Source organism: Epinephelus moara, chromosome 24 (genome assembly GCF_006386435.1).
Source record: "Epinephelus moara isolate mb chromosome 24, YSFRI_EMoa_1.0, whole genome shotgun sequence".
Classification (NCBI taxonomy): Eukaryota; Metazoa; Chordata; class Actinopteri; order Perciformes; family Serranidae; genus Epinephelus; species Epinephelus moara.
The window spans coordinates 2,261,620-2,282,333 of NC_065529.1; the positions used below are offsets into that span (position 1 = coordinate 2,261,620).

Sequence of the window (20,714 nt, forward strand, 5' to 3'; positions counted from 1 at the left end):
ACTGTTAATTTATTATGCTGATCTGTTCTGTACGACATCTATTGCACGTCTGTCCGTCCTGGAAGAGGGATCCCTCCTCAGTTGCTCTTCCTGAGGTTTCTACCGTTTTTTTTCCCCGTTAAAGGGGTTTTTTTGGGGAGTTTTTCCTTATCTGCTGCGAGGGTCATAAGGACAGAGGGATGTCGTATGCTGTAAAGCCCTGTGAGGCAAATTGTGATTTGTGATATTGGGCTTTATAAATAAAATTGAAAATTGAATTGAATTGAATTTTGGTCACCTGATGTCACAATCTAAATTCAATCAAATATCAGTGTCTAATGAAGTTGGTGACCAGCTGGGATGGTATGGAGATAGAAGGTTTCTGGTGGCATTTGATGATCAAACAAGCATTTGCTTTGAAACATACTGACACTCTGATGGTAGTGTTGTCTGTTATTGAAAGAACTCTANGAGGCAAATTGTGATTTGTGATATTGGGCTTTATAAATAAAATTGAAAATTGAATTGAATTGAATTTTGGTCACCTGATGTCACAATCTAAATTCAATCAAATATCAGTGTCTAATGAAGTTGGTGACCAGCTGGGATGGTATGGAGATAGAAGGTTTCTGGTGGCATTTGATGATCAAACAAGCATTTGCTTTGAAACATACTGACACTCTGATGGTAGTGTTGTCTGTTATTGAAAGAACTCTAATTTTGTATGGACTTGGGTTAAAGAGTACATATTGTCACACTTTAGATTACCCCAATGGAGTTCGTCTAACATCAGCCATTCCCGGAGCTGACGTCAAAATCCTCATCAACTTCAATGCACCCAATCCTCAGGACCGCAAAAAGTTTACTGACGATTTGCGAGAATCTATTGCTGAAGTCCAAGAGATGGAGAAGTACCGGATAGAATGTGAGCCAAAGTTTTATGTTTTTTCTGGAAATCTGTGCTCAAAAATTATTCAAGATTACAAAACAGAGAAGTGCTGTCGACATTGCATATGTGTCTCCTCCACAGCTGAACTAGAAAAACAAAAGGGGGTGGTGAGGCCCAGCATGTCCCAGAGTTCAGGGTTAAAGAAGGAAACAGGCAACGGCAACCTCAGCCGAGCGAGCCTCGATGACAGCTACGCCATTGGTGAAGGCTTGAAGAGAAGCGCCCTCAGCAGCTCCCTACGTGACCTCTCAGATGCAGGTAAAATCAGTAGTTGCTATGGTAGCCTACTATCTCATGTCTCATCATTCTGCAAGACGATGTAGAATGTATACCCAAGCTGGAAGCTGGCATGATACTATTCACTCCTTTTGGACGTTAATTGATTTGGAAACTTGGAAGAAGCTGAGTTCCTGTCCCTGTACATTAACCACTGCAACTGACCTGCCAAGGCAGAGTGTCTTAGTGAACACACCCCATGCAGCCAGTGAAGCAAGGAGATAGAGATGGGTGTTTGCTAATGGGCCCAGGTGAATTTTAAAAGAGGCTATTAACTAATAATCTTGCATTGCCTGTGGGGGAGGAGGCAGCACTATGTAGGTCACTGTGATCAATCTGAGCGTCTTAGTGGTAAGAGGAATTAATGTTGTGTGGTTGAGAGTGGCCTCTACACTGCAGAGCTGCTCTGCACAAACACACTCAGTGACCTCAGCACAGGCTTTGGACCAGTAAAGCAGTGATCAGTGCATTTGATGTTTTTTAGTGGCAGTCTTTATAGAGTCACATCAATAGTGGATTTTGTAGGCTTTTTGTTCCTTAAGGAGCTGTTTTTGCATCAATCAGTTAAACATATATTTACAAAATTTGAAGTTTGTTTTGTTGTACCCGTGATATTAATACAGTTCCTCAACCCCTAGAGGGGTGCTCCACTGATTTTACAGACAGGTTTACACAAAGGCACTTTAGCAGAGGTGTACTACTCAGCCTCTGTGGCTCTGGAAGAGCTTTATCAAGTCGAAGAAAATAACCCTGATGATGTCATAGTGATGTTATCAAGGTAATCTCAGTTTGAGCGTGAGGACTATAAATAAAAAAAGACTACAAACCAGAAGCCTCAGTTAGAATGATTCTACCACCAAAAAGTTGGTATTTTAAGCCAAAACACGATCTTTTTCTAACCATAACCAAGTTGGGGTTATTTGCCTAAACATAACCACATGTTAACCCAGGGGCGGACTGGGACTAAAAAATAGCCCTGGACTTTGACTCGGCCCAGCCCACAACAACCGGGCTGGAGTACCGGCCGTTCTGTGATTCTCCAGAACCTCCAGATGGCCAGTCCGCCCCTGCATACAGTATGCGCTTCCTTCTTCTTCAAGTTGATTGGCGGCCGGCCGGCTCATAGATATCTATGGGCCAGTAGATTATCAGGGAGAAAAAGGAAAACAAACAAACAAAAAAAAAAAACGGTGATGACTGCGTGGCGGCTGCCGGCCGTCCTGGAGTACCGGCCATTCTGTGATTCTCCAGAACCTCCAGATGGCCAGTCTGCCCCTGTGTTATCCACAGCATTATTGGCACAAAAAGTAACATATCTGCTACATAATAGGGTAAAATGTTACATATCTGTGGATTGCAAAAACCTACAATTCAAACATTTATTCTCGTGATTGGTTTGAGGAGTTACAAAAAAACTGCTCAGACGATGGCTTTGCCCCCGCAGTGGCAGTGCCACGCATCCAAGATATTTTTTGGATCTAAAAAGCAGCTCTAAAACTGTCACTGGTAATGTCTGGTCTTTCTCATCCTATTGATTAGCCCCCGCTACTGCAGGTCCCAAGTTTTAACGCAGGCCCCCAGGAAAGCTGCTCAGCCTTGCAGCAGATTTTTCCAGTGGTCACTTTGCAGGGACAAAAAATTCCCTGCAACCCAAAAGCATTTTCCCCATAGGCCACCACTGTAAAAGAGACTATCTGTAAAACTTTTGACAGGACACATCCAAATGCAAACAAGTTCAATTATTAATCTTTATGTTCTGAATTTTGTATCCATGGTGGTTTTATATTTGTAAAACTACTGGAACGAATAGGAGCCACCTTGGCATCTGGTATGTAGTTATTATTGAAATATATGGTTTAACCTTAGCTGTCATGTCAGATCAAAAGAATTACTTAAAACTTAAATTAAAAGCCTAGTCCAAATTAAACTCCCAGTCCCTTTTACTAGCCAGGTGTGGCTACACATTTTGACAAATAAAGGCCTGTCTCAATTAGACGTCTAGTCTGGTTGCCAAGCAGTCCATTTTTATAGAAGTTCCTTGGACATATAAATCCAGATTGCTGACTACCCATTTGAGCTAACATTAGTTAGCTGTTTAGATCGCAAATACAAATATAAATGTTTAAACGTTAGCTCAATTCAGTTCATTTTAAAGAAACCATGAGAAGAGAAGACTGTAATTAATCAGATTTACCAGCTTGGTGAAAAACAAGTGGTGAATCCCTACCTCTGAAGCTGTCATGAAGTCAGAATATGTGTCCATTCCTTGATTACCAGGTTAGTTATTCATATTCTTTTATTCCATGGGGATCTACCGATCAAAAGAATCAAAAGTGTTTTTCATAAAAATTAATGCAAGTCACGAATATTGCTTTAAACATAATTGATGTTTGTTGAAGCCTAATTTTTTTTACACGTAATATTCATACTGATTCAAATAAACAACTTGATCATGTTTGCCATCTTTGCTGCATGATAGTTTTGTGTAAAATAATTTTGAGGCCTGTCTCATATAGACGCCTGTCCCAAATATAAGCCTTTTGAGTTCAGTGATTGAAGCAAAGTTTTATGGTAATTTTAAACGTTGTTTTTTTTGTTTGTTTGTTTTTTTTCAGACATTTTCTGACAGGCATATCATCATTTGCTGTTTAGAATTTAAAACAAATTATCTGTGTCACGAGCCCATGAGTTATGGTAAAATAGCCAACTATTTACAGACTGTGTTGTTTCACTCCTCATCAACAGGGGGTGCTGCAGCACCCTCAGCGACCACCTTCCCACACCCATGGCTGGAGTATCCCTCTAATGCAGGCCGACTGCAGATTTTTACTGATGGGAGGGTCTCCTGCCAGCTGGGCTCCAAGTTGCTGTAGAGATAGAGTTGTCCCAGAGGCTAACTATGTCGTGGAGTTGTAGCGGCGATTTGCTTCTTCCCTTTTCTTTAGTCCTTGTTCGCGTCCCTCTTCCATACTGACAGTGTGCTTCTACTGTAGATAGTCACGTGCCACTATTGTCACCTTAGGGTGCTAGTGTACCTCCTCCATATTAGACAGAGGGCCTATACACCTTCATGTATTAACCAGGTGTGTCTAATCTGTCATGTTACATGTTCTGGGCAGGCAAGCGTGGAAGACGCAGCAGTGCAGGATCACTAGACAGCAATATGGAAGTAAGTAGGACACAACTGATGCTGAGCTGTCCTCTGACTTTATGTTGTTCACTCTGAACACACAAGTCTCTGTTTTTGTTTCTTTGCAGTCTGGGTTTTTATTTTGACTGTTTTGGTGGTGTTTTGTTGTGAGCACCTTGGACACTGCATGCATTGGGCTGAATGGGAATGATCCACTGTGGCTGATACATATTATCCTCGATGTGTATAGCATGACATGACTAATAACACTTCTCACATTAGGGATGCTCTGTGCTGATGTTACACTCTCACCTTGAGTCATCCTCTTGTTTGGTGGGTTAGAGTTTTAGCCATTTCCTGGATTTTGTCCTTTTTTGGTCACTCAAGTTAAACCTGGCTGTGCTTTGTAGTTCCAGCTCCTGCATGCTCAGACGGTTTGAAGTGACAGACTCGCACTGCTCCCTTTCATCGACCCCTGACCTTGACAAGAAGTTCCTCTCTTTTCCTGTTTTTATTGTCACACCTAGATAGCAGTGTACTGCAGTGTTTGGATCCAAACATGGAGTTGAAACAGTTAAAATAAACTCTATCGAGCCAGACCATCTCTGTGTTTAGGGCCATGAGTATGTAGCACTTTTTAGATAGGAATTGTGCAAATTTGCAGGAAAGCCCAATCAGTCTTTTTTTCAGCATTGGCAGTATAAAAACGAAATCAGGGAATGCGGGGGCGTCAATGGCTTAGTGGGTAGAGCAGGCGCCCCATGTACAAGGCTGTTGCCGCAGCGGCCCGGGTTCGACTCCAGCTTGTGGTCCTCTGCTGCATGTCATTCCTTCTCTCTCTCCCCCTTCACACTTACCTGTCCTATCAATTAAAGGCAAAAATGCCCCAAAAAATATCTTAAAAAAAAAAAAAAAATCAGGGAGTGCGGCAAAATGCCGCTTACCTACTTTTGTTTATACAGAATGCGCCTTTTTCGTGGCAATGGGGGGCATGAGCAAGTAACAAAATGTGTAGCTCAGCGTGTGACGCAACCAGTAATGTGGGAAGGAAGCCGCGGCTAGTCAGTCCTTCGGCGATTTTCTCGTAAGTCGGCCCGTTCTTCACCGTTCCTGTTATCTGACGGTTAATGGCCTCTTCGTTTGCGAGGACAAGGAGGGTGCGCACTTCCTTGTCTCTCCAGTTGCTCATCTTTACAGTGTCTGTCAGGTTTGCGTTTCCCTCTTGCTACTAGCTGCTCATTCTTGCTATCAGCTGTTTCCTGTTTATCCACCGCCAGTGGCTCGCACGTGTGGCGTCATCAACAGCTCCTCCCACAAGTCTTCAACAGCACCTCCCGTTGTGGAAGGCCGCCTCGGTCTGTTTAAACTAAAAGAGTTCCGCCAATATGACTACCCTACAAGGCGGAAAATTGGGCACCTCAGATCAACTCGCCAATCCAGCTCTGTGTGTCTAAACGCTCGTAGCTTGCCGGCAAAACCGCCCAACATTCGCGGAAAATCTGGCAGTGTAAAAGGGGCTTGTGTCTTGCTAAGTTGGCTTGATTTAACCCTTTAAAATCCGCACTGAGAAAACAAAGCAATGCAAAACAAAATTCTCTCCATTTTTTAAGTTTGCTTTGGGCAATAATAACAAAAATCAATGTTTCTTTTTTTTAACAGACATGTAGTTTTTTGAATATAGGCCTCTATCAAACGGTTGATATGTCATTTCATGGTATTTGTAAAACAGAAAGACAAAAATCAAAATTACAAACCATGTTCTGCTATAATCCTTGTAAAATATTAGTATACCAATGTATTTATTCTATATATTAATTATTACAGTATTTTGAAAACATCTCAGAAATGGTGAAAAAAAATCATACTGATATATACAGTATATATTGATATCCATTTTCATTTGCTTATCTGGAGCTCCCTGGAGCAATGCTGTACAGCTCCTCCTGGGGGACCCCAAGGCATTCACAGGCCAGATGATGTAATCCCTCCAGCGTGTTCTGGGTCTGCCCTGGGGCCTCCTGCTAGCGGGACATGCCCGGGAAAAACCTCCAACAGGAGGCACCCTGGAGGCATCCTGATCAGATGCCCCAGCCACCTCAACAGACCCCTTTCAATGAGAAGGAGCAGTGGCTCTACTCTAAGCTCCCTCCGAATGTCCAAGCACCTTACCCCATCTCTAAGGCTGAGCCTAGCCACCCCACAGAGGAAACTCATTTCAGCTGCTTGTATCTGCGATCTCATTCTTTCGGTCACTACCCAGAGCTCGTGACCATAGGTGACGGGTGGGATGTTGATGGACCAGTACATCAAAAGCTTTGCCTTCCGGCTCAGTTCCCTCTTCACCACAATGGTCCAGTGCAGTACCCGCATCACTGCAGAAGCAGCACCAAACCACCGATCCATCTCATGCTCCATTCTACCCTCACTTGTGAGCAAGACCCCAAGATACTTGGGGTATTTCAAGGTATCTATCTCAGTTAAAAATTATACTTATTAGATTATTTCAGCATACAGATAATGGATAAAATGAAATGTATAATTTAACAACAATAAATGAGCAGAAGTTTTTGTTTTTTATTTTGTAGCAAATAGTCAATATCTATTACATTAGTTTAGCTTTACTACCTTTACCATAACAGGACAAATGAACCGTTTGGTAGAACATGTTTTTAAAAAGTTATTTGACTCCTATTAGATATTTATTTTTTGTATAAAGTTACATAAATCCATTCAGTAAGACCTCAAAAACTAAAACCTGTTAAAAAAAAAATGCTCACCTATACATTTTTTGTTACTAACTTCCTGTAGGAGGCGAACTGACAAGGCAAACTATTTTAAGACACAGTGACATCTAGTGGATATTTTTAATATAACATACCTAGACTGAATGATGGAGATAGCTCAATCAGGTTAAGTTCAACCAGAGGTGGAAAGAGTACTGAAAATTTGTACTCAAGTACAAGTACTGATACATTGCTTAAATTGTACTCAATTACAAGTAAAAGTACTGGTGTTTAAAAAATACTTAAGTAAAAGTACAAAGTACTCTTCTCAAAAACTACTCAGAGTATTAATTACTTTTAACCGATGGATGTTTTATTGCATCGTCAGTAGCAGGCATTCGATTCGATTCGCCTGTATAAAATATCAAAAACAGCTCACCTTATACAGTGAAATTACTGCAATGATATGCCTATTATGAGGCAAGAGTGTAAACACATGGCACACACATGAATACAAGGGGCTCACTGACTCCACAAGAGTCACAGCTTTCCAGTCAGCCCCAAATTATCCAACTGTAATACTGTTTAAGGACCCCAATATGCAGGAATAATAAAATAGAATAGGCAAAATTACATAAATATCGCACGCAAAATAACGGCGTGGGTTTTGCACAAAACTGCAAGGGATTAGAGTGAAGTGGATGTGTCTGTAAAGGGGTAACACTCATCATACGAAAACATTTTCATTCAGGTATCTTGAAGTAAGAGAACAAGGGACCCCTTGCTTGTACCCTGTTTTCCATGCTAAACGTTAGCCTGAATTTAGGAGCACTATTTACCCCCCTTACTGACAAGCTAACATGACATGGTTAATTTTCATGGTTAACGTTTCATATGACATAGCGTCACTCTAGCACAAAATATAGGCCTGCTGAATGTAGGCCTGTGAGTATTAAATGACTACAGATTTAATTTATTGTAATGACGGTGGTTGTCCAAATATTAAGCTAAAACATTTCTAAGAATTGTAGCTCAATTATGCATGCACGCACGCGCACATGTTAGCTAGCTCCGTCTTATTTTAATATCAGGCAAACCAATGGCAGTGACAATATCTTTGCAGACTTATCTTAGCCAAACTAAAAACCAGTGCTTAATTTGTAAAATTAGAAGTAGGGGAACACTTTGGGCCTCTGAGAGAGCAGTGTTCCCCCACTCCCAAAAGTGGGGGAACACTGCGAGCCCCGAGCCGCCTTTGTGCCTTTTGTCATTTTAAAAAGATAAATCACTTTTCTATAATACATCAATGATATTTAAGTGGAATAAATTACTTATTGACTTATTCATACTTCAAAAACAGCATCAATAACTGATTAACATAGGGGGGATCAAAATAAAAAAAATAAAAATCAACCAGCCACCCTCCTCCCCTGTCAGTCCCTTCATAAGTAAAGAACAGTCCCTAAAGTGAGGTGAGGTTTGTGGGCCGTTACTGACAGAGAGAGAGAAATGTGAACGACTCGTTTCTCCTCTGACATGCCACATACCTGTGTGCCTGTGTGCCTCGGTTGTCCAGGTAACTTACTACTGGGCAGTCATGACGCCAACGAAAGAGGAAATTACTGGACCTGGAGTCGGACTCGCCGGTAAGCCGTTATGTTGCGGTGCGGAGCTCACGGGATTTGCGCGGAGCGCATGGACACTCACCCTTGGCTTCTTTGTCTCCAAATCTTCAGTCCATAAATTAGTCTCTACTCCGCTGTGTAGGTATGTTACCGCCAGACACCTGTGCCTGCTGCAGCGAAGTTGTCCTTTCTTTACATCATAGATTAATTGGCGCGGTTGCGATCGGACAGCCTTATTGGCTACAAAGATGCAGATGAAAGGTTTGAATATTAATTCAAATTGTGGCCGTACTCAGTAGTGACATATGATTTTAAAAGTAGCAAAGTAGATTACATGGTGTAAATTGTACTCAAGTAGAAGTAAAATTACACACTTGAAAAAAATACTCATAAAAGTACAAGTACCCAAAAAATCTACTTAATTACAGTAACGTGAGTATTTGTAATTCGTTACTTCCACCCCTGAGTTCAACACATTTTTCACTGAGATATAGTGACTCAACATGTGTTCTACCAAAATGGTTGAGTAAAACCATAAAGGTTTTTAATTGTTGATGATTTAACATAAGCCTATTTTTTTTACTTCCTTAATGCAAGCTGAAATCTGGAGCTGTTACCAGAACAGGACCTTTGAGGATAAGGCTGCCAGTATTACTCTACAGTTTTCTTGTTGTCACCTAATCCAAAGAAAAAGACAGAAACCAAAAGTTGCATCTCCCGAAACCTTTCACACTGTCTGCGGCACTCAGCCCAAAGCACAGTCAAATAAAGTTTGTCTTTATTAATTAACATGCCTAGATACCTCTTACAAAGAATGGGGCAATTCCAACAGAGTGCAAAGATGAATAACCTGCGCTTCATATCAGCTTGGGTTTTTCGTTTAACCTTGAGCACCCCCTGTTCCCCCCTCAGCACACTACTAGAACTTTCAAAAACTGCTTGAGCTATGAAAAGTTACATGAATTTAAACAAATAGGCTAATATACAGGATATAGGCCCATCTTTTACTGTAACCTTGAAAGTCATTTATGGTCATTTAAAAACAGAGCTACCCTGTGATCAAAATAATCCAGGTAGAATGCACAGCATAGTTTTCAAATGAAAGCCAAAACATGTTGTCTTCCTACTGTCATAGCAGTCTGACTGTCCAACAATATAATTAATCCATCAGATGTTCATGAACAAGTCATTGCAGGGACCAGGCTGCTGTGATCAGTTTATTATAATACATTAAGTAACACACTAGCACATCATAACTCAAAGCTCTGGATCTTTTGGATCTACACCGGTGAATAGTTCAGTTTGCATGGTATGCATGGCTCTGAGAGATCTGCTTCATTTCTGTAACATAAGCCTTTTTTTATTGTTATTCTGTGTTATTGTGCCCTTATATAAAAAAAAAAATTTAAAAAAAAAGCTGATGAAGTTTTTCATTTGTCTTGCTGAGTGGGAATTTAAAAACATAAAAACATTTATATCAGTGGTGCACTCTTGGTAAACCCAAATTTGACAATTGAAAACAGTACAAATGTTTGTACTTCATGCCTGAAATGGGCACTGGAGTCTGTGACTGGGATTCAAGTCAAACTTATGTTGCACACACAGTGATTTGAGACTCATCCTCAAAAGACTTTAGTCATGACCCAGACTCGAAGTCTGGGACTCATAAACAATCACTGTTTAATTTTTTTTAACATTTTATTTTATTTTTGGTGCATTAACATTAAGGTAATGTCTAACAAGCTAAATGTCATTCCCTCCCTTATTATCATGCATAATCTTAGCATGTGGTGCAGGCAGAGGTGGGGTCATATGAAACCTTGAAACCTTGGAAACAGATAGTGACAGGAACTCACAACTGCATCCACAGTTAGAGAGTGAGTCTGAAGATGCAGAGGCAGTTTGTCTGCTCCTGACAGTGCAGATACGGCAGGCTCTGACAACCTCACCAAGCTGAGCCTCCAAAGTATTTAGAGAGAGTCAACCGTGAGATGTTAGCATGGATAGACAAACAAAGGCAGTGAACCAGAAAAGAGAAATGGAGAAGCTTTTCCACAAGGCAACACAAGCAATGGTGTGAGATTTGAGATCAGCTGTAGCTGGTCATGTAGTTGGTGATACTGTTTGAAGAATTCAAGCCTGTGCACACTGTATAAGCCCAGACCAGCAGGGTAATGTGTTTTTCTTTCCACAAATCTGTCTTTTGGTCATTAAATGAATGGTGACATTTGAATTTGAGAGCAAGTAAACGTTCACTTTTATCTGCTGTTTCCCACTAAAAAGCAAGAGTAGACTTGTGCTGTGTCTTTGTTGTGATCTGATCATCCTCTTTTTTGCAGGGGTCAATCATTAGCAGTCCTCACATGCGGAGAAGACCCCCCTCCAGCCGAGACTGCCCGTCCCACCACAGTGGCCAGTCCCTGCCCAACTCCTCTTCACTGCTAGGATCTTTGTTTGTTACCAGGCGGGTGAAGTCCCCAAGCCCCACCCCGCAGCCCCTGCACCCCACCCTCATCGCCCACACCCCCCACCCTGCCAATCTGCAGCACACAGCCCGGGCGGAGACTGACGCGTCGGCCTCCATGCACCCTCATCATGCTCAGTTCTGCCACATGACCCAGAACCCCCCGCCTTACCATCACCACCACCACTACCACCCTCCAGCCAACTTGCAGCACCCTCCACACCAGTACCACCCGCCCCCTTCTCACGGCCAGCAGCCAGCCTACCCACCTCACCCTCACACACAGCACAGCCACGGAAGCCACTTGGCACACTCCTCCCACCCTGCTCTCGGCCCCCACCACCATGGCCCGCCGCCGGCACCCTCCCAGGCACCTAGCAGCACCAAGCCCAAGCACAGCGGCATTAGTACGGTGGTCTGAGGTGCACGGGAGCTTTCTGGGCTCTCTGACTGAACTTTGATTTTGCTCCAAGGCTCTCAGCTGAAGAGACGGTTGCACTGTGCATCATAGGTCTGGGCATGTAAAGCTAGACAAGATCCTGTGCCACCGTCAGCATTTTTTGTTACACTCATCACAGGGTCAGTATATTTAATATAAACACATTTCCTTTCTAGTTACTCCTTTCATTTCATTTCAGGTCATAGGTCATGTCTGCCTGCTTCAGGAGCAACAGACAGCAACACACGAGAGCATGCACAAAGACCACAACTACTGTTTCTCCTCAGTAAATTAAAGGTTCTGTTGAGTGAACTGCAGTCAGCAATCTCTTGATCAAACTCGCACTCCATAGGCACAAGCGAGCGCCTGTGCATCAGCCAAAACAACGACATGACATACGCAATACTGGGAATGATTGACTGCCATCATGTTGATAGACTGCTGGAAAACAAATTACAATCATTATATTTTAATAACATTACAATTTGTATTGTTCCTATATATTTTTTTATTGGCACCATAATACCTGCTAGCTTGCTGTCTGCAAATAACTTTATCAGCTGATGATACAGAGCAACAATCAAGAGATCCATGCCCCATAGCTAAGTTCAAGCTCTCTGGCTAACCCTAGCTTACGTTATAGTTAGCTCGTTGTCTGCCCCTGCCTTGCATTGCTGTCTTGGCTAGTAAGCAATGCTCAGTTATACACCTTTGCTTTATACCATTGCACCATTTATTGTTTGCTAAATTCAACACTGTCATAATATTTAAGTTAGTATCATGGGTCATGTTAGCTGGTGAATTAATTTGGCAAGCTAGGGAACTAACATATCCACTCAGATAGTATTTTGCTAGCAAAAACGTAAGCATGCAAGCTAAGATTACCTAGCTAGTTGTAACTAAGCTATACTGCATGGATCTGTCATTGGTTGCTTCATAATGTTGCTGATAAAAGCAATTTACAAACAGCAAGCTAGCCAGTTTGGCATCCACATCTGATCAGATATTATCCACTCAAGACAGCATTTTGTTACTTTAGCTAACTGGCAATTTGTCCACATTAACAAGCAAGCTAAAGTTAGCTAACATTAGCCAGCACGAGCCAAAACATCACAATATATTTTACATGTCAGTGTTCCATCTAGGATTTTTACAGCTTCGGGAATCAGGGGGCACTGAATTTAATCAATTTACCATTTATAAGACCACAAATGAGAATCAGCCAGCTAGCACATCCTGGTGTCCCTTCGACCCCTGTCGCTAGGACACTACTTTACTGGGAAGAGAGCAACAGCTCCACAGATGGATCACTGAACCAACTCTAATTCAGCCAATGTACTCCAGCGCCAGGGGTAATGGTGAGCTGGTGGCTGGGTCTAATGTGTAACAGCAGCAACAGAAAGTAGCGGAAAGTTGGAGCTGTCTGGAATCAGACCCTGTCACTCAGTTTAGGTCTGGCTGGATTTAAGTAGCTAGTTAAAGTCTGTCTCCAGGCCGCCGCTCCCAAAGTTACACAATGGAAACACAGTATGTGTGGATTTTTTGTTGTGGTGTGTGCCAGTTGTATTTTAGCAGACTTCTTAGCTAACGTACGCTAACATTAGTTTTACTGTTAGCGCTGTGAAGGAGCTGAAGATAGGCAAGGCACTTGGTAACATGCATTAACATCATATCCTTTGGATTTTTACTGCCCTGAGTCCTTTACATAGACATTAGTCCACAGGCTCTCATCAGCAAACAAAGAAGTTGGGGAATGTCTCAGTTTTTATGTAACGATCCGTTCACCCATTGGCAATAAAATGATAAATACCTGTAAAAAGTAACATACAGTACCTTTAAAGGAACATGATTAAATATTTTGCTTATTAGTGTTTTACAGAAGAAGTAAATAGTAGTGAGGGGGGTTTGGCTGAACAAGACAGACAAACAGACATAAATGATCATCCTCAGCAGTACTGTAGCTGTACAGGTATGTAGCAATAGCTCAGTGCACTGTGATATCTCTGTTAGCAGTGATAAATGTGCCAATTATGAAGCATTTGCTAATTTAGTCTCAGAAATTGCTTTATGTAGCCTATATTGTGCATAGTATTTTGTAAAATAACAATTTCAACTGTTATTATTATAATTATTATTATTACAGAACAAATGGCATCAATTAAAACTCTCAGTATTATACGGGCACATAAGTGGCATAGTTTTACTGTTAAGAAACCAATCAAAGCTTTTAATAGTAGCCTAAGGCAATTCAGTAAGCTGGAATACTACGGCATATGGTTGCCTTTGAGTTAGAACTCTGTTCAGATTGTTGAATGCCAGTACAGACGTGCACACCGGCCTGCCAAGTCTCATCCACTGCAGTCATCTTCGGTTCGAAGTCATCTCTCCCGCTCTGGAAAAAAGGCAGCCAAAGTGAGCTGCTGAGCAAGCAGATTCATCTGAGTGTCTGCCCTTCAGTACTAGCTGCTTGTCTGTCATCATCTTATTTTTTTAACTATTTTTTAAAAGTCCAATAAACAAAATGAAATGTGATATGCTGCACTGCAACCTGGTGGGATTCTTCAAGTCCGTTCTGCAGGAGAAGGTTTTCCAAGTTTTTAATGGAAACTGAGAGAGTCTGTGCGAACTGTGTAGCAGGGAAAACAGCACCATGACTGTTTAAGTGTCTCCCCTGATGTGGAAGCTCTCAGCTGGCTGAGTGTGCCCTGTCCCCCTTTGTTTTTGTTTTTTTGTGCATCTCATGAGCAGCGAGCATGTGGTGCAGTGCTGCTTACTCGCTTGATCTGACTTTTCAGAGCCACACGGACACCACAGTACAGAAATCAGTAATTATCATTCTGTGATGGTGATAGCACTCACATACGTCATTCACCACAAATGGCAGTTTTATATCAATCATCTGTCTGACATATTATGGGAAAGCTGGTCGTACCTCCCAGCCATCCTGTGCACAGTATCTGCGGTGTGTGCAAAGCAGAGGCAGGGGGCTTGTGTGATGGTGCATAGTTTCTGTTGAAAGTGATAGACACAGCACTTGTTCTTCTACTTAGTTGATATCAATGGCAGAAGTTAGTCTGTATCTCCTTAAAGACTTTGAGATGGATTGTTTTTTAACTTGTATGTGCAATTTGTATTAACTTTTTTGTCTAAGACTAACTTCAGTGTGGTGGTTGTTCCATTTTCTTTAGTTCTGTTAGTGTTGTCTTTTTTCCCCCAGCGTCCTTTGTCATTTCTTCCTCAATGTTTCTGTGAAGTGCAACTATCCACATGGATTTGAAGGGACTGGACCTTCCACACTGATAAAGAGTGTCAACCAAAATAATTGCATGTAACAATGTGTTTCACGGCTATTTTCTAACTATTATGTATTCCTAAACTATATCAGTGTTACAGTTGACAGTTGTTAAAAATGAATGGTAGAATAGTTTTGAATTCTTCAATTACAGCTAACTTAAGTCAGCTATGTATTTGTGTCACTCCAGAGGATAACCAGATCTGTATCTTTTCCTGATCCACATAGAGTAGTTTACTGGATCTTTAGTGTACAACAGTGGCTAAAGCAGTGAGAGGAAAGGTAGAGGCAGCGTGACAAAATATGTACTCTGTCATCTGGAAATCAGAGTGATAATAGTGATATCATCTGTCTCTGTCAGTGGCTCACACTGTTGTCAAGTGATAGTCAGTATATTATTATTCTTAAATACTTGTTTCCTCGAGGTTTAAGTTATCAAGGTACCACTTAATATAAAGTAACCTTTACAGAGGTTTTATACATTGTAACTAATTGATTATTTAATAAAGCCAATTCATTGTTATATGCATTAATGGTTAATAAGTAATTTGCTGATGCTTTATACATCAGCAATAAGTCTTTCATAAGAACAACTTTTGAGTTGCCATGTTCTAGAAAAATCTCCTAGGCTGGTGTTTATCCTCCAGCAAATGTTAGTAAGTCACATTTGTTGGTCCACTAATCGACAGTAGGTGGCAGTAACACCCAGAGTAGCATAGCAGTGTGCTGGCAAAAGTAATGAAGGAGAAGACGGCAAACCAAGCTTCTGGGAAGTGCACTGGACTTTAACATGTATATCTGCAGACACATTCCATTTGTAGCATACACAATACACCCCTACAAAACCGCGCCCACCACTAGTACAAAACAAAACCACCAACACAACAGCTATCTGAACCCTGCCACAATGCTACACCATAGTGAATAAGACCAAATGTCGTAATAATTCACTTTATAATTCGTAATACATTAATATATGATTCACTTTGTAAGTACTGAGATGTAACCCTTCCCATTACCCTTATCCTAACCTTAACTGCCTCACTTTTAACATATTACTTCATAGCTGATGCCAGCTAATTGCTAACTAAGCATTTAGCATATATAACAAGATGTAGCCTTCCCATTACCCTGACCCTAACCTTAAGCATCTCTCTTTTAACGTAATACGTCACAGCTAACTAATCACTAACTTAGCATTAGCATAAGTAACAAGATGTAGCCTACCCATTACCCTTACCCTAACCTCAACCACCTCTCTTTTAACGTAATACTTTATAGCTAGCTATTGCTACCTTAGCAGTTTCACTGGGACTTCTGCTTTCAGGTCAAGGAGTGAAGGGTGCTGATTGTGGACTGACATAAATGTATAATGGTTATGTCGCTAGAAGGCTGGTCATGTAGCTGCTCCAGCTGCACTTGTACCTCTCGGACTTTGAAACCAATCTGACATAGTGGCCAAACCCTGTAATTCCAGGGTCCATCACGTGATGCCATTGCACCCAAAAAACTTTTCCGCGTAGACTTACATTGGGAAAGAGATGTCGGTAAACCAGTGGATACATTTTTTTGAGTGTCTCAACCCTCGTAAACTTACTCACTATCGGGATTTGATCCATACGGTCTCATAACATTTTAAAGTCTGGAAGAGCTGCAAGATGAAATCATTTTATCCCCATTTAAGTTAGCAGAGGGCTAAACCAGAGGCTAGCCGTTTGGCCAGCAGAAGCTAGCTGCTCAGCTGGCAAAGTTGCTAGTGCCGTTGTTCTGTGGGCCCAATGACACAAAAGACGGGTAATTTTACACCCAGGAGGTCAAAGTTTTTTTAGCCACAGGGGCCACTGAGAAACTTTCATAAGAGTGATGGGGACCCCACCTGCAACACTGTACCCAGTACTTTTAATGCATCTATGCTGCACACTAGCAAACATCAATGTAAATATTGCACGATTTAACAAAGAAATCAGCTCTATGAATGTTTATTAAGGAAGAATGTGCACTCAGTGTGCCTATTTGACCTTAAGGATACACATAATAAACTTTGGTGAGACACACCCAAATTTGTTGCATATAATATTACTTTTATTCATTGCCAAGAAAACTCCAGGGCAGCCTTTAGTGATTAGTCTTCATATTTAACCAGACCTAGCTGAAAAAGACAATGCAGGTGACATGCCAGGCCGAGTTTCCCAGTGTGTTTTAAAGCATATCCACACAACACATGCACATTAAGAAAACACCCCCAAATTCAGAAAACACATTCACTGATTTCGCAACACATACCCTGCAAATGCTCACAACAGAGGCAAGAAGCTGAACGCTCCGGAAAAACGAAAACACACGCCAAATTGAAGACGACAACGGAAATGTTTCCAGGGGGACCGTAATCAGTGACATACTTACTGGTTGTTGACATTTCCAGACTTTCCTCAAGTCCGGTCCAAGCATCTAAGTTGTTTTTGGGCATCCACGTTTCCCTCACTTGCGTCTCTTCCTTGTAGGACACGGGGGAGAGATGCGAGGATGAGACATGAGTAGAGAAGAAACGAGGAGATATATCTGTCGAGAAATGAGTCATCTTTTCCTCTGAAGCGTCACATGAAGCGACGTCCGTTTCTAATGACGGCGGCAGCTGATCAGTTATCACATGATGTTATAGATACATATATAATGATAAAGATACAGATACAGTTATCAGTAACAGAGCAGCAGTGTTTTCTCTCTGTCTAACAATCACCTGCACATGAACAACAACCTGCGTTCTGTATTTATAATTTGTCCTGTGTCCTGCTCAGTCACAGAATGTCTTTATATGATTTATTCATTATTTGCCGCTGTATTTATTGATATTCTGATTGTTAGTTCATTATTTAATAACCCAGAATATGATCATGGTGTCTTTAAACACTGGAAATAATTTATTAGGCCAAATGTTTCAGAGAAAATTAAAATTCTGTAACTCATCAACCTGACGCTCAGGAATGATCAGCCTCAGTGTGACTGAATGGAAAAGGCGATCACTGATGTAAAAGTGTTTCTTGTTGACAGACAGGCTCTCTGACAGACAGGCTCTCTGACAGACAGACTCTTTGATTGTATCCATAATTAAAGTTGATGACGGAAATAACAGATCGTGAAGAAAACACTCTTTCTAATAAATGAAGAGTCGTTTGTTTCCTTTTCTTGTTCAGATTTTTAACTCGATGGTGAATTAGAAAACAAATAAAATATAAAACGTGGCAGTGATACATTTGAGTTGAATCTGTTATCTGTCTTCACTCTGTATGAAACTCCAGTGATGTTGGGATGTATCAGATCAGTCTGATCAGCTACAGCGCTGCGCTGTCCAATCAATAACTGATATCCAATAAAGGGGTGTGTCGGTTGGTAAAAGGCTGCACTCGCTTCCCCCTCCTCTGAAAGCCTGCTCTCTCCTCGACTCCTCTGAGTGCATTTAACGAATTGAGACGTTGTACAAGATGGCGAGTCTCAAATCGATTTCCGGGTCAAGTGACCAAGGATTGAGGACGGAGGAGTTGAGGAGGGATATTGGGATGAACCCATCGGCGGCCAAAAGCAGGTCCGTGAGTGATTACGGTCCCCCTGGAAACATTTCCGTTGTCGCCTTCAAGTTGGCGTGTGTTTTCGTTTTTGTGGAGCGTTCAGCTTCTTGCCTGTGTTGTGTGCATTTGCATTGCGTTATATTATTTGCTTGTGTTGTGAGGATTTGCAGCGTTTTCTTATTTGCTTGTGTTGTGAGGATTTGCAGCTTATATATTGCGAAATTGATGAATGTGTTTTCTGAATTTGGGGGTGTTTTCTTAATGTGCGTGTGTTGTGTGAATTTGCGTGTGTTGTGGAATTTGCGTGTGTTGTGACATCTCTCGGCCACTGTAGAAATAGACCATCTCCACTAAACAACATATGGAATTTATTCAATATTAATAAAACATTAACCTTCTGGAAAAAGAGCACAGGTAATGTTCCTCACAATGAATGCCATATATTCATTGGCGCTGGCTGTTGTTTAGGCCACCCTGTAACCACTCTGTTCACTAGACAAGTTTGCTGGAGGAGGATAAACTCCTACCAAAGAGGTTTTACACAACCTGGCAATCCAAATGTTCTATAGCTTATTGCTGATGTATAAAGAATTGGTTACGTTTTTATTAACCATTAATGAAGCCATTAGTTTCCACCTATGAACCCTCTATAAAGGGTGCCTGATTAGACAGTAGTACTGTTAAAATATCTGTCACGATCTAAAACACATTTTGCAGGCTTTATGTACTGTAGGCTACTCTACAATCTAACATTTTACTGATCTGTCAAATATACAGCATTTAATCCAGCACAGTTTAGGTTGTATAGAGTCAGAAAAGTGCCAATATTGCATGGTTATTACAATTTAAATCAGTTACAAAATCAACTGGGGGCCAAATTTAATCGACCCAGCACAACCTTACAGTTGACCAATCATAACTCTGTCCTCAGACCAAAGTCTGATTACTAACTGGGATCATGATGGAAACACCAGCCAAGAAGAAACCTAGCTTTATTAGATATTGGTGGTTTCATAACCCACCAGGTCCTTCAGACGACTGATCAGAAAACCTGTCCAGATTCTGTGTGAGGTGGTTTGTTGCATGCCATTGATGCCTATCGTTTCTTTTTCTTTTCTTTTCTCTCTTTTGTTGTGTTGTGTTGTTCCACTGAGTAGCTGGCATAACTAAGTCCCTACCTTTCAATGTAGCTTTTATTTCTCTAAATTATGCTTGTTTACATTTAGATGATATCTGGCTGCTAGTGTGTCTTTTCATTTACAGTTACAGTATGTCATTATACTCTGCATTTCACCTCTATTTCCATTGTATAGTATAAAGACATGGCAGTATACTGCTGAGTGTAAATAGCAAATCCATCTGTGGATATCTAATGTCATTTGATGAAGAGGCTCTGAAACAGAGTGAACCTTTTAAGTATGGGTGGGTAGTAATGAGAAAACATGTAAATAGTCTGTAAATTACAATTATCATTATTATTATTGTTAATAATATTATTATTACTACTACTCCTCAATATCTGCATTATATTGAAGATGCATTTCTGCTCCCCTCTGATATTTACATAATCATCAACTGCTTCTCTCTGCCTCCAACAGGACTGAATTATCATAGGATCTAGAGATGAACAGCCAACTGTTACACAGTTAACACGGCTTCTAACATACTTCCTGAGACGCTCCTATTCTCTCACACTCACAGCCCACTTTTGAAGTCAAAGGGAAGGGAGGAGTGCTCTTATTTTATTATGCATTCTGTTTCTAAGTAGACACACTCCTATTGATGTAAAACTAGTACTGTGATGATGTTGAGAACGCATAATAAAACAATATATTGTAAAAACTGAGCTGTGTGTCCCTACTTTCCCAAAGAGTGATATTTCTTGGTCTTACTGGAATGACTGGGTATGTCTAAGAACCAAACTTTCTATGGGTTTTCTACCAAGAAATTGTTTAACAGTTCAAGGACCACTGGTACATTTTTCTAAATGGTCCTAGAGTCTAGAATCATAGGATTGCAGTTTACATAAAAACCCTTAAGCTGAAAACACACAGTGCAGCGCAGCACATCAAGTACCGCCCCAGGACTCATCACACTGCAGCTTGTCAACAGACAACCACACAAAGTTATTACTACTTTTACTGAAAGACCTGTACCTCTTCCACCTTTACATTATCTTCAAATCATGTGTGAAAACCCACTAATTATAGTTGATTTCTCACCTGAAGAGTCGATCTCAAGAGCTGTGACTCGCCAGGAAGTAGGCCTATCTTT

The 20,714-nt window shown here is 41.1% G+C and overlaps 1 protein-coding gene across 3 annotated transcripts in view; it reads left to right on the forward strand.

The window, feature by feature from the left end:
• The window catches only part of LOC126386423 (IQ motif and SEC7 domain-containing protein 1-like), a 240,635-nt gene extending 220,369 nt beyond the window's left edge, over positions 1 to 20,266 (forward strand). For all 3 annotated transcript variants that reach the window (XM_050038773.1, XM_050038774.1, XM_050038772.1), the window contains exons 11-14: positions 743 to 904; positions 1,010 to 1,186; positions 4,324 to 4,373; positions 11,022 to 20,266. In XM_050038773.1, the coding sequence (XP_049894730.1) occupies positions 743 to 904; positions 1,010 to 1,186; positions 4,324 to 4,373; positions 11,022 to 11,567 (935 nt within the window). In that variant the 3' untranslated portion in view covers positions 11,568 to 20,266. The remainder of the gene's footprint in view (positions 1 to 742; positions 905 to 1,009; positions 1,187 to 4,323; positions 4,374 to 11,021) is intronic.
• Positions 20,267 to 20,714: the final 448 nt, after the last annotated feature.